An 18,832-nucleotide genomic window follows, 5' to 3' on the forward strand; every position below is an offset into this window, starting at 1 on the left:
ACCCAGTCCAGTCGCGATCCCGTGGTGCGTTGTCCGATGAGGATTCGGAGCTGCCGGGATTCACTAAGGTCGTGCACCCGATAACAGGTGTCGCTGCTGCGCCGAGGTCCGCCGGAGTTCACCTTCTTCCTCCCGGTGCATGTGAGTGCTGATCTTGCGACACAAATCGTTTTTTAAATTCCACGTTTTTTCCTAATCCGTTGGGTTGTCCGATGGTCACAACCCCCAATTTTTGTTGCATGCATGCCGATGCGCCACAATCTGATCCCGTGCGCCAAAATCCCGGGGCAATTCAGTTCAAAATGGCGCAAATCAGAAATATTCAGAAAAACCCGGAATCACGGCCGCAGGACCCTTAGTAAATGTGCCCCATTGTGTGCTACCTGCACCCAACACTAGAGGGAGAAGAAGAGCTTAATGCACACTATTAGGGCAGATGTACCACGCTAAATACACCAGAATTATGTCACAAGGGGCATCCACCTGCAATTCAATACCTACCACATTCAATACATGACATAAAGAGGACCTGTCACCAGTTTTGGGACCCTAAACCAACTACAGTTCTCTATGGACGTGTGGTTTAGGGTCCAAAATTAAGCTCTCAGGGTAGTGGCAACACAAAAAAAATAAACCTAAATTCTTACCTAGATGCGAGTCCGATAAGCACAGATTAACATCTGAAGTTCTCGCTTCACACATCCTCTTGTGAGGTGGGATGAGTAAACTTGTTGCAAGGTATAAAGGCCCAGAGATAACCCAGCTATTAGTGTAAGGAACAATCGGTTACTGGCTACTGGACCTGTACACTATGTAGAGAACAGCTGATTGGTGCGGGGTCTGGGTATCTTAACCCAACTGGTCTACAGTTCATTAGCTCTCCAAGTCCTGCTCAGTCTACAGCAAGCTCCCTCTATTGGTGGCAGCAGAGGGCCAGAATATTATGGCTTGATCTGTATCAATGAAAGGGGATTTGGAAATCTGCATTAGAAAACAGAGCTCTGACTATTTAGCCAAGAGAACTTCATTGAAGACGGAAATACATGTATATTCATGTTTTATAACTTTCTCTATCCACTACTGTGTTTGGCTCACAAAGAGACATCAAAAAGTGTATAGATGAATATTGCCTTCCAGTGACCCCAGATAGGGAAATGCGACCTGGGGTCCAAATTATGAGTCTTCAACAATGTTTAGATTAGTAAATCACACATATCAGATTTCTTTTCTATGCTATAAACTAGATAGGAGAAAACAATATATACTACGTACCGACTAGTTTCGCCATAAGGTCCACGATACATTCATCTCCGAGTGCCCACGGACGCTTTCCCATGAAATGACCATGAACTCCCCTGAAAAACAGAAGTGACACGAAGAAGATTAGACACACGAAAGCCAAATTCAGCTGTTTTACACTTTATCTGTGAGATCTATGGGATTTATGGAAACAGCATCAAATAGCCACATATAACTACTAACCAACTAAGGGAGACAAAGACATTGGGGCTTATTTATTAAGGGTCCTGCGGCAGCGATTCCATCGAGTTTTCCCGAATATTTCCGATTTGTGACGTTTTTCGACAAATTGCCCCGAGTTTGTGGCAGTCGGATTGTGGCGTATTGCACTGCACTGGCTTTCACGCGACAGAAATCGGGGGGAGAGGGTGGCCGTCGTACAACCCAACGGATTTAGAAAAACAGCGGAATTCAAAAAACGATTTGTGTTGCAAGATCAGCACTTACATGCACCGAGTAGAAGAAGGTGAACTCCGGCGGACCTCATGCTCCTTGATATCGGGAGCGCGACCTTAGTGAATCCCGGCAGACCCGAATCAGCGTCGGACAACACAAAGCACAAAGCACCATGTAAAAGATTGACACAATGGGGCAGATTTACTTACCTGGTCCTGTTGCGATCCCGCGGTGCGTTGTCGGATGTGGATTTGCGCCCGAGTTTCTGCATCTGTCGCTTCTGCCCCAAGGTCCACCGGAGTTCACCTGCTTCTTCCTGGTGCTTGTGAGTGCTTGATCTTGCGACACGATTCTTTTTTAAATTCTGCAGTTTGTCCGAATCCGTCGGGTTGTCCGGCGGCCACGCCCCCCAATTTCTGCCGCATGCATGCCACAATCTGATAAAGGGTTACAAGTCCTCCCCATATCACCTAAAATTAGCTGCCAGTGAGGTCCTTTACCTTAGTTACAGATGTTTTTCTGATATGTAAATTAGCTTTTTTACTCATGTCTGGTATCTGTGACTCTCTCAAGCTGGCAGTGAACTACGCCCCATTATTGTGACTGACAGCTCTGTGCCTCTTCAAATCATTGCTCTGCCTCCTTGTACTTAGGGACTGTCTGCTAATATTCAACTACAGACATATAAAGCTCCATGTACAGATGGGCAATATCTGGGCACATTTACTAAGGGTCCGCGGGACCTCGATTCCGACAGGTTTCGCAAATATTTCCGATGTGCGGCAAATTGCCCCGGGTCTTTGGCGCACGCGATCTGATTGTGGCATGCATGCGGCAGAAATTGGGGGGCGTGGCCGCCGGACAACCCGACGGATTCGGACAAACTGCAGAATTTAAAAAAGAATCATGTCGCAAGATCAAGCACTCACAAGCACCAGGAAGAAGCAGGTGAACTCCGGTGGACCTTGGGGCAGAAGCGACAGATGCAGAAACTCGGGCGCAAATTCACATCCGACAACGCACCGCAGGATCGCAACAGGACCAGGTAAGTAAATCTGCCCCATTGTGTCAATCTTTTACACGGTGCTTTGTGCTACATTCATGACATGTGGCCAGAGTAACATTATTGCACCTTCTAACAATAGCAAACTGTACACCATGTATGTGATTACATGAAATCACAGCAGCCTCCTTGGAGGATGGCGAGGAGAAGATCCATGGAAGCTGCTCGGACTTCATGTGGTCAGATACATGCATGGGGTTTGTTAAAAGGCTAAAGGAGATGATGTCACTCTGGTCATGTGACATGACCTGTCACCAGTAAGGAGGTATAAGGCATGGGGAGGAGTAGATGGGAGGGGCCGGATGAGCAGGACACGCCCCCTCTGATTCCAGGGAATATAAGATAAAAGATGATTTATGTTGATGCAAGTGAAACAATTGTTGGCTAAAAGAAGGGGGTCAGTCAGTTAATAGAGCTCTATAGGAACCTGTCATTTGCAAATGTGCTGACAGGTTCCCTTTAAATTTTGAAACCTTTAAAAATACTTATGTCAATTACATTACAATCACACAGAACATTTACTACCTAAGAGAAAATTCTTGTACATGTATTTAACAGAACTTCTTAACTAAGACAAAGGATTCTTTACAATGAGTAAACATCTTCCGTCCTTCTGATTCCCTTGCACGACCATCATAATAATCCCATCCCAGAGTAAACATTGCGGATTCTAGACAATTGTAAGAAATTGCCTTCAGAATCCGATCTCGGATACGAGGTGAATACTTTATTCTAATCAGGGGAGATAATGGTGTTTTGGCTCCTGGCAGCGGGATTTCGGTGTCCTCTCCTATTTGCAGTTTGCACTTGGATGTTATGCAGATATTTCCGAATCCTTCTCCTTCCTGCACATTTTCAGCCCTGAAATGATTCACTTTGACGTCGCCGAAGAAACTTTGAGGGTTAAAGGTTTTGCCGTATGTCACATCTTAGCGGCTGTTTCCTGAGCCCGGGGTCGGGAGCGTTACATTTCCATAAGGAGAAGACTAGATATAAGGAGGGGGGTAGAGGATGACATCTTATGGCAGGAATTGCTGAGTTAGGTGGAAAACGAAAGGTCTAGAAGGAAAAAAAATGTGTCTTTATACAGTAAAGCAAACAATAGCGTAGTGACGGCACAGTGGGGCTCATTTACTAAGGGTCCCAATTGCGCATTTTCGTCGGGTTTCCCGAATATTTCCGATTTGCACTGAATTGTTCCGGGATTTTGGCGCACCCGACCGGATTGTGGCACATCGGCGCCGGCTTTCACGCTACACAAATCGGGTGGCGTGGCCGTCGGAAATGCCGACGGATTCGGAAAAACCGCAGAATAAAGAAAAAAATTTGTGTTGCAAGAATAGCACTCACATGCATCGGGACGAAGAAGGTGAACTCCGGCGGACTTCAGTGCAGGAGCGACACCTAGTGGATGTCGGGCGCACGGACCTTAGTGAATCCCGGCAAGCTCCGAATCAATGTCGGACGAGGCGGAGCCCTTCTTGTTAATTAGTATAATTTTGAAAGTTGATTTCATAATCAAGGAGGCCATGAATATAAGAAAATGTCCACAGTTAACAGTGTCTGGATACATGAGCAACTGTCCCTGGCTTATCATGATGTTTGATTTTCCAAATTTAAGACCTTCTTACCCCCTTTCCTCTTACTCCTGTTTCTAAATACTTCATCCAGCGAACAGACCCAGATCATGTGAACTCCTTCTCTCTCATTAACTTGGATTAATTCTGCAGTACTGAAGACGTCCAGCACCCTGAGCCACCAATTCAGAACAGCCAGCTGTGACTAAGGGGACTGAATCTCTATAGTACAGCAGTGAGAATCCTACCTCCAGGTCGCATGGTGCAACAATACTGTCTCCCAGCCCATAATGAACTCAACTCTCAGAAAAGGTTCATCCACATGACGTGGAGCCACAGCTTCATAAAAAAAGCAATTGAAAGAACCTGTGTCTTGTTTTGTGCTCTGGATCGATTAAAAAAAAAAAACACAAGAAGTGGTAAAGGAGAACTAGCCCTTGAGTAACCAGATTTATGATACTTAAAGGAAATCTACCACGAGGATAAAGAATTGTAAACCAAGCCCCCGCTGGCAAGTTCTGCTTTTCTTTCAGTTTCTTAGGCGATTGTTTTTACAATAAAAAGGTGTCAAACATTATGCAAATGAGCCTCAGGGGCTCCAGGCTCTATAGATGTCAATGGAGCTTGGAGCCCCGGTGGCTTCATCTGCATAATTTTTAAACCTCGTTTTCATAAAAACAAAGGCATACAAAGCTACAAGAAGAGCAGATCCTGCCAGAGGTGGCACACACCAGTCAGTGTGCTTGGTTTACAATCCTTCATCCTGGTGGTAGATTTCCTTAAATTTTTCAGTAGACCCCTTTTAATCAAAGCACCAATAGATTTGTATTATTTTCAGCCTGGATAAATGTGAACACCCCTGTAGAAATGATTATTGTTGTCAGCATCTATCGGTTTGTTTGTAATTCTATTGTTTTTACTGCAATATTCCCATAATAGGGATTTATTATTTGCTCTATTATTATTGTATTATGAGGGAATATTTTACTATTGAACCATATTGTAACCGTAACTCACGAATGTAGAATGTGACTCCTATACAGAATCGGGGAATGAGCTCTGCCTCTCACCTCTGCTGTTCCTGTCTCTACTCTCAATATTAGACATTTAATTACTATGTATCAGTGATTGCCGATGCTGGAGGGGGCTGGATCTCTAAGTGCTGGTAATGGGTTCAGGCACTTTAGGATTCTGATGGCTGGAATCGTCCTCATACCCTTTGTACGTCATTTTAGCCTTCAGTTCCAGGAATCCATTCGATCGTCTGTTGTGACCTTGTCATTGGAAAGGGTTTAAGAGAAACGGCAAATATTTGTGATGTGGAAGGTTAACACATTCTCTGCTATGTCTCAATGTTAGCAATGAAAGGGAATTAATAAATAGAAATTTGTAACAATGTTGCATCCTATAAACCGGATGGTGACATTAAAGGGACGACCAACCCTAGAACACAATTTAACTATGAAGAAGCATCAGACTTGGGGCTCACCATTCTGCCTCCATTGCCTTCTTCACTGCCCCCAGTGTCGGACTGGGTTTCCTTAGTCCCACCAGAGAAAATCAATCTGGGGGCCCACTCTTCATTATCCCCCAGGAAATATACTCTAGCAGCCTCCAAATTGAAATATTTTCTGATGGACCTCAGGGATTCAGTATTGGGTTGAGCCAGGGCCCACCGTAGGATCCTCTGGTACTCTGGTGGGCCAGTCCGACACTGACCGCCCCTATCCTCAAATAGCCAGTAACTTCTACAGGGAAGCTTTTGACATGCCACCCCACTACAATGAAAGGGGCATGTCTGTGACCTATAACCAGTAACCTTTGAGAAATTCCTTAAAAGGGAACTTGTCATCAGGTTTTCACCCTTAAACCTAATGACAGATATAAAGAGAAGTCTTCTCACTGCTTCTATTATTACAACAACCCATAGCTGATATATGTTTATCAAATCACTAAAAAAATAAAAAGCTGGCACAAGGGGCGTGTTTCATCAGCTCCCCAAACCCCCCTCCCTCAGAAATGAGGAACTTCTAGCAGATGTTGGTCGAGTCATTGCAGAGAAATTCCTGAGGGAGGGGATGAGGGAGCTGAGAGAGACATAGTCACACAGTGACTAGCTGAAGGAGAATTCCTGAGGCAGAGGGGATGAGGGAGCTGAGAGAGACATAGTCACACAGTGACTAGCTGAAGGAGAATTCCTGAGGCAGAGGGGATGAGGGAGCTGAGAGAGACATAGTCACACAGTGACTAGCTGAAGGAGAATTCCTGAGGCAGAGGGGATGAGGGAGCTGAGAGAGACATAGTCACACAGTGACTAGCTGAAGGAGAATTCCTGAGGGAGGGGATGAGGGAGCTGAGAGAGATATAGTCACACAGTGACTAGCTGAAGGAGAATTCCTGAGGGAGGGGATGAGGGAGCTGAGAGAGACATAGTCACACAGTGACTAGCTGAAGAAGAATTCCTGAGGGAGGGGATGAGGGAGCTGAGAGAGACATAGTCACACAGTGACTAGCTGAAGGAGAATTCCTGAGGCAGAAGGGATGAGGGAGCTGAGAGAGACATAGTCACACAGTGACTAGCTGAAGGAGAATTCCTGAGGCAGAGGGGATGAGGGAGCTGAGAGAGACATAGTCACACAGTGACTAGCTGAAGGAGAATTCCTGAGGCAGAGGGGATGAGGGAGCTGACGAAGAGGTTATCTGCATCACAGAGTGTATCCCTACAGAGAAATTCCTGAGGGAGGCGGGAATGAGGGAGCGGATGTTGGAGAAGAGAAAATAGCCCCCTGTGACTCAGTAAGTATCTAGTTATTAAAAAAAAAAAAAAAAGATTAACCCTTTCCCTGCCAAATACATATGTTGTACCTTCCCACAGCGTGAGAGATACATCCTGGATTCTAAAAGCCATATCTTTGGATCCTTGGAACCTAGAGACTCCTCTTTCACATGAACCTAAGATTGTGTTTCTAAGTGCCAGGGATCCGGAGATATCTATATTTATAGTGACAATTTCCAGCCCAATTTTTATATTAGAAAAAGTTGGAGGAATTTTTATTTTAGAAAAAGTTGGAGGAAGGTGCAGAGATAAAGGAAATATTGGCTTTATCTGTAGCTTGGTAAGGGATAACATGAAGGTACATGAAGGTGGTTGTGTGTATATGGTAAATTAAGTTATATTTGTATATATGGATGTGCTTTCTGAATATATTTCTGAAAATATTTTGACAGAATGGGAGCTTTTTACGTTGTTTTTTTTTTTTTTTAATATGATGTGTGGATTACAGCCAGATATTTCATGACTTTTATTTTAGCATTTTTGGCAGTGTAAATTTCTATTGCTGTTGTATATTGTGGTATTAAATCTATTCACTTATTATTTATATATCTGTCTACAAATAGTCTACAAATACATCTCTATTTAAACCTCTGCTTTGATGTCAGTTTTATGTGAAAAAGAATGTTTTCATGGATATTTTTTAAACAATTTCTGTTTGCCACAAAGTAGCACGAGGGTAGCACTGACTTGGTAATCAAGACAATTGCAATTGACAGGTTGTCTGATTCAAAAAAAATATATAAGGCTTTACTTTTTTTAATCACTTTATTTTGCAGGTTGTAAAATTTGTAGCTGAAAAGCAGATTTTTGGTTGTTACAATTAAATTGATTTTATGCTGATTTATTCGTGTGATCATGTGACTATATGGTATCTATGAACTCTGCGCTTGTTTATTTTTTACATTTAGGAGGTGCGAAGCAAATTTTTTCTTATTTTTTTTTCTCTTTTCTATTTGGGGCTTATTTTTGCCATTGAATATATTTTTTATGCATTTTTTTATAAACTTTTTAAACTCTGAATCAAAATTGCATGAAGGTACCTACTGTGACGGTGTGATATTGTAGTTCTTGGACAAACTAAAAGCAAACAGTAACAACCAAAAAAGGAAGCTGGACTATAAATGGTGGCATGAAACCCATACTTACATCTTGGCCCACTTGTCCAGTTCTTCGTCAAGATAAGGCTTCACCATTTTTGGTAAAAGCCCAAGGGAATTGCCGCAAAAATACACACATTCCTCTTCTTCATTGACGAGAGATTGATCAGCTGGAATACAAGTATAAAAACAGAATCTAAAAGCCCAGTAATAACAGATATTTCACAGTAGAGCATCACTAGGACTTGGTTTGGCCCATTGGTCAATAGAATTCAATGCTTAAAGTTCTTGAACAGAAATTTTGATTAATAATTTGTATTTTTTTTGTGATTTTTGGCAAATTGGTAACATTAGGCCACGCCTCCTTTACCGATCAACACACTAATATTCTCGAAAGCTCATAATAAAAAGGTGTAAATAAAATCTGGTGTATTGGTCCAAATGAATGAGAATCCTGCTCTGTGATGTGAAGATAATAGTTAAAGGGAACCTGTCACCAGGAGACCCATTTTTCGCACTCCCCCAGTTCCCACAGAGCATAGTACATACACTGCCAAAGTGTTTTTGTATAAAAAATAGGTTTTACCGAAAAAAAGATATGTTATATTGTACCTTTCATTAGCATCTGCTGTGTGACTAGGCAGTTGCCAATTGGGAGGGGCTGGAAAGGAGCAGCCCCCCCCACCCTTGGGAAACATGTGACCTTTTCAAATATATGAATAACTCCTCACACTCGGGATTGGCTGTAGAGGAGTAGGGGGCGTCGCTAAGCCCAGTGATGGGTGTTTTCATATATTTGAAAAGGTCACATGGAGGAGCTGTTTCCCAAGGGTGGGGGGGGAACTGCTCCTTTCCAGCTCCTCCCAAAAGGAAACTGCCTAGTCAAACAGCAGATGTTAATGAAAGGTACAATATAACATTACTTTTTTTCTGTAAAACCAATTTTTTTTATACAAAAACACTTTGGCAGTGTATGTACTATGCTCTGTGGGGACTGGGGGAGTGCTAAACATGGGCCTCCTGGTGACAGGTTCCCTTTAAAACCAACTTCCAAAGTAATAGAGTAAAGACTAAGCAGAGATCAGAGTCCAGGACGCGGGAGAGGAGCCGACCCTGTAGGGATATACTTGCACTTTGCACTCATGGCTATAGGAAGCTCCACTATAGAATGAATTATGCCGGTTGCTTGTGATTTGTTTTTTCAGGGAGTCACTAACCCTAAAAAGTGCATTTGCTTGTGTGTGTAATAAGTGCGGAGGGATCTATAGGCTGCACAAAGAATTTACAGAAAAGGTCTGAAAATATTCTCTAAGCTCAATGCTCATTGCAGGTAATAGAATGAGGCAGCACATTGTACTGACACTTATTTACCGATAGATAGATAGATAGATAGATAGATAGATAGATAGATAGATAGATAGGAGATAGATAGATAGATAGATAGATAGATAGATAGATAGGAGATAGATAGATAGATAGATAGATATGAGATAGATAGATAGATAGATAGATAGATAGATAGATATGAGATAGATATATAGGAGATAGATATGAGATAGATAGATAGATAGATAGATAGATAGATAGATAGATAGATAGATAGGAGATAGATAGATGAAAGATAGATAGATAGGAGATAGATAGGAGAGATAGATAGATAGATGATAGATAGATAGATAGATAGATAGATAGATAGATAGATAGATAGAAGATATATAGATAGATAGATAGATAGATAGATAGATAGATAGATATGAGATAGATAGATATGAGATAGATAGATAGATAGATAGATATGAGATAGATAGATAGATAGATAGATAGATAGATAGATAGATAGATAGATAGATATGAGATAGATAGATATGAGATAGATAGATAGATAGATAGATGATAGATAGATAGATAGATAGATAGATAGATATGAGATAGATAGATAGATAGATAGATAGATATGAGATAGATAGATAGATAGATAGATAGATAGAAAGATATGAGATAGATAGGAGATAGATATGAGATAGATAGATAGATAGATAGATAGATAGATATGAGATAGATAGATAGATAGATAGATAGGAGATAGATAGATAGATAGATAGATAGATAGATAGATAGATAGATAGATAGATAGGAGATAGATAGGTGATAGATAGATAGATAGATAGATAGATAGATAGATAGATAGATAGATAGGAGATAGATAGATATGAGATAGATAGGAGATAGATAGATGATAGATAGATAGATAGATAGATATGAGATAGATAGATAGATATGAGATAGATAGATAGATAGATAGATAGATAGATAGATATGAGATAGATAGATATGCGATAGATAGATAGATAGATATGAGATAGATAGATAGATAGATAGATAGATAGATATGAGATAGATAGATATGAGATAGATAGATAGATAGATAGATAGATAGATAGATATGAGATAGATAGGAGATAGATAGATGATAGATAGATAGATAGATAGATAGATAGATAGATATGAGATAGATAGATATGAGATAGATAGATAGATAGATATGAGATAGATAGGAGATAGATAGATGATAGATAGATAGATAGATATGAGATAGATAGATAGATAGATAGATAGATAGATATGAGATAGATAGATATGAGATAGATAGATAGATAGATATGAGATAGATAGATAGATAGATAGATAGATAGATATGAGATAGATAGATATGAGATAGATAGATAGATAGATAGATAGATAGATGATAGATAGATAGATAGATAGATAGATAGATAGATATGAGATAGATAGATAGATAGATAGATAGATATGAGATAGATAGATAGATAGATAGATAGATAGATAGATAGATAGATAGATAGAAAGATATGAGATAGATAGGAGATAGATATGAGATAGATAGATAGATATGAGATAGATAGATAGATAGATAGATAGATAGATAGGAGATAGATAGATAGATAGATAGATAGATAGATAGATAGATAGATAGGAGATAGATAGGTGATAGATAGATAGATAGATAGATATGAGATAGATAGGAGATAGATAGATGATAGATAGATAGATAGATAGATAGATAGATAGATAGATAGATATGAGATAGATAGATAGATAGATAGATAGATAGATAGATAGATAGATAGATAGATAGATAGATATGAGATAGATATATAGGAGATAGATATGAGATAGATAGATAGATAGATAGATATGAGATAGATAGATAGATAGATAGATAGATAGATAGATAGATATGAGATAGATAGATAGATAGATAGATAGATAGATAGATAGATAGATAGATATGAGATAGATATATAGGAGATAGATATGAGATAGATAGATAGATATGAGATAGATAGATAGATAGATATGAGATAGATAGGAGATAGATAGATGATAGATAGATGGATATGAGATAGATATATAGGAGATAGATATGAGATAGATAGATAGATAGATATGAGATAGATAGATAGATAGATATGAGATAGATAGGAGATAGATAGATGATAGATAGATAGATAGATAGATAGATAGATAGATAGATATGAGATAGATAGATAGATAGATAGATAGATAGATAGATATGAGATAGATATATAGGAGATAGATATGAGATAGATAGATAGATAGGAGATAGATATATAGGAGATAGATATGAGATAGATAGATAGATATGAGATAGATAGATAGATAGATAGATATGAGATAGATAGGAGATAGATAGATGATAGATAGATAGATAGATAGATAGATAGATAGATAGATAGATAGATAGATAGATATGAGATAGATAGATAGATAGATAGATAGATATGAGATAGATATATAGGAGATAGATATGAGATAGATAGATAGATAGATAGATAGATAGATAGATAGGAGATAGATATGAGATAGATAGATAGATAGATAGATATGAGATAGATAGATAGGAGATAGATATGAGATAGATAGATATATAGATACATATAGGGGCAGATTTACTTACCCGGTCCATTCGCGATCCAGCGGCGCGTTCTCTGCGGTGGATTCGGGTCTGGCCGGGATTCACTAAGGTAGTTCCTCCGCCGTCCACCAGGTGGCGCTGCTGCGCTGAAGTTCCCCGGAGGCGCGCTGGAATGCCCTGAAATTCACCGGCCTATACCTGGTGAAGGTAAGTGTAATTTTCGCGACACATTTTTTTTCTTAAATGTGGCAGTTTTTCCGAATCCATTGGGTTTTCGTTCGGCCACGGCCCCCGATTTCCGTCGCGTGCATGCCGGCGCCGATGCGCCACAATCCGATCGCGTGCGCCAAAATCCCGGGGCAATTCAGGGGAAATCGGCGCAAATCGGAAATATTCGGGTAACACGTCAGGAAAACGTGAATCGGGCCCTTAGTAAATGACCCCCATTATGTTCTACATTTCTCCGGATCAGTGTGACACTAGAATGGCTCTTTGTATAATTTGTCCTCTCAGGTCCTCGTCCTGTCCTGACCTCATTATGTGTCGCACTGACGCTGGAGGGACATCTGATATTTCGCTCCTGGCCCTGCTCCACTTTATTAAACTTAAATCCATTTCTGTCTGGAGCTTCTTCTATGATTACATTTCACTGTGTTAACAAAAATATTCAGAATCGAAGCCAAAGTCTCCAAAAAGATAATAAAGCTTCTTACTTGTTGGCAAATCCTTAATCCTTGGAATGTGAAAACATTGTCTGAGGGGCTTCAATTCATCTTCATTGTCCAGATAGAGAGCGAGGTCCTCATCCAGCGCGCTGCACCCCAGCTCCGACGCCAGGTGCTCTAACCTTGTTACCGGTGACATATGACTCAGTGTATCCATGAGGACGGACCTGAAGTACAGACAGTGTATCATGTATAGCTAATGTACTGTGTCAGTGTGATTAATATATATACTATATAATATATGGGAGGCAGTTATATTATGGGGTCTCCTGTTTCAGAACCCAATTAATGCGCCAGGGGTGCACTCACTTTACCTCCTACTCAATGTGCAGGGGTACGGAAACTACTCAGACTCCTTTCAATTGTTCACTTTTTGTCATTTTCATTACAACCCATATATATATAGGTAAGTTAAAAGAAAACTGATTAGTGTAAACCGCCGGGGGTGTACATGAAGGTTTAATTACATAGTTAAAGCCACACCAGGGGTTCTGGATTTGGTTACGAGTCTTGTTTTAATGAATTAGTGTAAAGTCTAGTTTTAAAGGGAACCTGTCAACAGGAAAGTCATTTTTAGGTAGTGACAGGTTCCTGAAGACAGCATTATTAATTAATGGTGGTGGTGCTGCTTTCTGAATCAATATGGGGGTGCTGCTGAACTTAGTATAACTCAATAAGGAGGAGGGATTGCAGAACGCAAGATTAATTAATAAGGAGGGACTGCTGAATATTGCATTCATGGGGTGGTTCCTCTATGCTCATGTTCCACAATTTTATCAATGTGAGGTGTTATATATACTTATATATACTTAACGTATAGACTCGAGCATAAGCCAAGTTTATCAGCACAAAATTTGTGCTAAAAAACACTAACTCGGCTTATACCCGAATCTATAAAAAAACTTAACATTGTACTCACCTTTCCGACGTCCCCCGTAGGTCCTCTTCTGTTGCCGCGCCGTCTCAGGCTCTTCGATCCTCCTCGGGTTCATCCGCACCTCTTTGGCTCCTCTTTGGGTCACCTCGGGTTGCCGGCGGCTCACATACAATGATGTCCGCAAGCGACTGACGTAATTCTTTGTGCCAGCCAAACGCGAAGACCTGAAGAGGAGCGTAACATCCCGAGGAGGAGCAGAAGTGGAGCATAGGGCCCGAGGTGGCACCGGAGCATCAGAAACAGAAGAGGACCTACGGGGGACGTCGGAAAGGTGAGTACAATGTTATTTTTTTCTTTTTTACTACAGGGGCTGGCAGGCTGTATACTACAGGGACTGGCAGGCTGTATACTACAGGGGCTGGCAGGCTGTATACTACAGGGGCTGGCAGGCTGTATACTACAGGGGCTGGCAGGTTGTATACTACAGGGGCTGGCAGGTTGTATACTACAGGGCTGGCAGGCTGTATTCTAGGGGCTGGCTGTATAGTACAGGGCTGGCAGGCTGTATAATACTGTGGCTGGCAGGCTGTAAACTACAGGGGGCTGGCAGGCTATAGACTACAGGGGGCTGGCAGACTTTATACTACAAGGGCTTGCAGGCTATATACTACAGGGGGCTGGCTATATACTGGGAGGCTGTGACCAATGAATTTCCCATCCTCGGCTTATACTCAAGTCAATAGGTTTTCCTAGTTTTTGTGTTAAAATTAGGTACCTTGGCTTATATTCGGGTCGACTTATACTCGAGTATATACGGTATATACATATACTTTATGAAAGGATGGAATGCTGTGCTACATAAAAATAGTGAGAGGGTGTTGGCACTGCATAGGAATGAATAAGGGAGTCCTGATTTTGTACATCAAATACTTGGATGCACTGTACAGTTTGTGACTGTGATCTCTTCAGGAGCACAGTGTGGAGATGTACTGCATGGAGGTGAAGACACTGGGGCCGCAACATTCATAAGCCATAAATCATGGCCAGGAGAAGTCGTTCTACACCTGTTATAGAGGAATTGTCACTTGTGAGCTATGCACCAGGATGAAGATTAGGATGGACCAGTCAACCACAGAGGGGAAGGACAGCAGCTACAATTTACACTTTAAATTATGTCTGTAAATGCATGATACAGTACAACACTGTGCAGTACGTTTATGTATCTATGTGTGGCATATTTCCTGCCAGTATAGATTTATGTGCAGTACATTCACTGTTGATATATATTTATGTGTGGTTTATCCATTGCTGGTATATTTGCAATATTATACCAGTATTAGGGTGTTGTATATAGGGCATGGGGGATACGTATTCATCTGTACCTACACTTATATTTTGTATGTCTGTGTATAGCACAAATATAATATGTGTAAATGTGTGTGTGGCATGTGTACGGTGTATGTGTATATACAATGAGAGTATATATCTGGTATACTGTATGTGTGTAATGTATATACAGTGTATGTGTATATGTCTGTGCAGCGTACATGTGTATTCAGAAGTGTAATGGGCAGTATATGGGGACCAAATCCTATAGTAAGTTTGCACTTGTTACTCCACTGCATAATCCCTGTGTATTTAACTAATTAAACATTGAACAATTCAATAATGAACACATATTCCCAGGGAATTCAGTGATGGAATGGTTTGGTGTAACACCACGAGCTATGGAGTAATCTGAGACGCAGTGTTACAGTGTATACCGTACTGGCAGGATCTAGCTGAACCCAAATCATCTCCCTCCTTCTCTGTGACGGTGACAAAGCGCAAATGTAACACATTTTATTCTAATGTCGTTCTACATAAATCACCAAAAGCCTCTGAAAAAAGTCTAATTGAACTTTGCTGCAACTTTGTATTCAACAATCTTGCACTAATCTTTCAGACATTTAAAGAAATATAGTTATAGATTGTGACTACAGATGTAACATATGGGACTGTACAAATTGTCAATGTATACATAAAATGTAATGTAAATAGTATTGACTGTGTATATAACCAGCATACCCAAAAAAGTGTGTATATTGCCAGTATACCCAGTATAAGTGTATGTATATACCCAATATACCCAGTATAAGTATATGTATATACCCAGTATACCCAGTATAAGTGTATGTATATACCCAATATACCCAGTATAAGTGTATGTATATACCCAGTACACCCAGTATAAGTGTATGTATATACCCAGTACACCCAGTATAAGTTTGTGTATACCCAGAACAAGTGTGTAGATACCCAGTATGTCCATTATAAGTGTGTATATACCCAATATAAATGTGTATATCCCCAGTATGTCCATTATAAGTGTATGTATATACCCAAAATACCCAGTATAAGTTTGTGTATACCCAGAATACCCAGTATAAGTGTGTATATACCCAGTACAAGTGTGTAGATACCCAGTAAGTCCATTATAAGCATATGTATATACCCAGAATACCCATTATAAGTGTGTATATACCCAATATAAGTGTGTATATCCCCAGTATACACAGTATAAGTGTATGTATATACCCAGAGTACACAGTATAAGTGTATGCATGTACCCAGAATACCCATTATAAGTGTGTATATCCCCAGTATACCCAGTATAAGTGTATGTATATACCCAGTATACCAAGTATAAGTGTATGTATATCCCCAGTCTACCCAGTATAAGTGTATGTATATACCCAGTATACCAAGTATAAGTGTATGTATATACCCAAAATACCCAGTATAAGTTTGTGTATACCCAGAATACCCAGTATAAGTGTGTATATACCCAGTACAAGTGTGTAGATACCCAGTAAGTCCATTATAAGCATATGTATATACCCAGAATACCCATTATAAGTGTGTATATACCCAATATAAGTGTGTATATCCCCAGTATACCCAGTATAAGTGTATGTATATACCCAGAGTACACAGTATAAGTGTATGCATGTACCCAGAATACCCATTATAAGTGTGTATATCCCCAGTATACCCAGTATAAGTGTATGTATATACCCAGTATACCAAGTATAAGTGTATGTATATACCCAGTATTTGTCTATATAATCACTACAACTAGTATAAGTGTGTGTACATACAATACCCAGTATAAGTGTTTATATGTCCAGTATAAATTTGTATATATCCAGTATAAGTGTGTATATACCTACTATACCCAGTATAAGTGTGTATATACCCAATATGCCCAGTATAAGTTTGTACATATCCACTATATCCAGGATAAGCATGTATATTCCCAGTATAAGTGTCCATAAATCCAGTTTCCCCATTACTACCTACTATCCCCAGTATAAGTGTGTACATACCCACTATGCACATACCTTATGCCTGCCTGGTATATAGAAGTTACACGGATCACACTGTGGAATAACAAGGTTTTTCTTCCTGCACTGGCAATATCCTGTGATGTCTCTTTAAATCACCCCCCCCCCCCTCCCTCTCCATGAGCAAATACCTGCAGGGTACTAAAGGTTAGCGGACTCTGACTACTCACACAGGCACATGGAGGAGAAACATTTGTGAACACTTCTTTTGCACCGTCATGTTTTTTAGGAATAATATATATGGTAGATGCTCCTTGTACTGGTGAAACTTCACAGGTTTATGTATAGGAGCAACGTTTTATTTGGTTCGGAATATTAACAATTATTCCTAACGCTGCAAATCCCTATAAGGAAAGGCATATTAACCCCTTAAACTGATTCTTCAGGATTCTAAAAATTAGTTTTTTGTGGGTCTGAGCTGCAGTACCACACATGACCTGTAGTCCGGGGTGGTCCTTGAAGGGGCGTGTCCAAAGGAATTCATATCCAGTCTCATAAGGTTTTTGTGCCTGATATTAATGTTTCCCTTAAAATTGTATCAGATTTCTATTTTTGCTGCCTAAATGTGACAAAGCAGAGATACAACGGAGTGACACTATTATTAATCTGACGTGAGAGCAGAATAAACCTTCCCCGTTTTCGGTCAGTTAGGAACCAAAATTCTTTACATTTGCCACATGCCAGAATAACGATAGAGAAAATTTTTTAAGACATTTTTATTACTTTTTGCAAGGTCAAAAGTTTCCCTACATTTCGTTAGTATTTTCTACATCTGCCCTTAAAGGACGTCTATCATCAGGTTGACGGATTAATGGATGTGGTTGAGGGCTCTTTCACGTTGGCGTTGGTGCTCCGTTGCAAATGTTTTGCCTTCGTTGTCACTTTCATTTTGTCTCCGTCTCCGCTAAAAAAACTGCAGGTGAAACATTGCTTTACAAACATCACACCTGGTTTTTTAGCCTCATCAGTGAAAAAAAACAAAAAAACCCCCCGGATATTTCATCCATTTTTTTTTTGCAGACCCAAAGACTTCTAATGCTGCATCAGTGAAAAAAAATAGGATGCGTTTCATGGACAACGGATCGGTGAAAATACGAGTCAATGTGAAAACACCCATAGAAATCAATGGCTTTGTGTGGCACCCGTGGAAATGACTGGACCAATGACGTGGCTGATTTTATTGTAACGGCATTTGGATAAAATAGAGAGATAAATGTGTCAGGCATTTTTATGACTCTTATGACTTTCTGCATTCACGTTTACATACACTAAGATTTCTTTGCCTTTAAACAATATGAGACAATCCATATGATGTCATGTCTTCAGAAGCTTCTGATTTATTGAAATTTACATGAAGATTCTGGTTTATTGGCAAAATCTGAGTCAATTAGCGACACAGCTATGGATTCATTCGAAGGCACACATGAAACATGCCGCTTCTTTGTGTAACATCATAAGAAAGTCCAAAGAAATTAGCCAAGATATCAGGAAGAGAATTGTGGACTTGTACAATTCCAGTTCATCCTTGAGTGGAATTTCCATAAAATCGGAAGGTACCTTGTTCATTTGTATAAATAAGCACAATCTTGTTACAAAGTGGCTTAACAAAGGATAACAA

The 18,832-nt window shown here is 40.0% G+C and overlaps 1 protein-coding gene across 2 annotated transcripts in view; it reads right to left on the minus strand.

The window, feature by feature from the left end:
* The window catches only part of KYNU (kynureninase), a 107,255-nt gene extending 89,964 nt beyond the window's left edge, over nt 1–17,291 (minus strand). Inside the window, exons 1-4 of one of the 2 annotated variants that reach the window (XM_072122221.1) lie at nt 17,212–17,291; nt 12,940–13,118; nt 8,318–8,438; nt 1,273–1,355 (exon numbers count right to left, since the gene is read on the minus strand). In XM_072122221.1, coding sequence (XP_071978322.1) covers nt 1,273–1,355; nt 8,318–8,438; nt 12,940–13,108 — 373 coding nt within the window. In that variant the 5' untranslated portion in view covers nt 13,109–13,118; nt 17,212–17,291. Of the gene's footprint in view, nt 1–1,272; nt 1,356–8,317; nt 8,439–12,939; nt 13,119–17,196 lie in introns of both variants that reach the window. The other variant, XM_072122222.1, reaches the window with a different exon arrangement.
* Between the last annotated feature and the right edge of the window lie 1,541 nt (nt 17,292–18,832).

Source organism: Engystomops pustulosus, chromosome 8 (assembly GCF_040894005.1).
Source record: "Engystomops pustulosus chromosome 8, aEngPut4.maternal, whole genome shotgun sequence".
Classification (NCBI taxonomy): domain Eukaryota; kingdom Metazoa; phylum Chordata; class Amphibia; order Anura; family Leptodactylidae; genus Engystomops; species Engystomops pustulosus.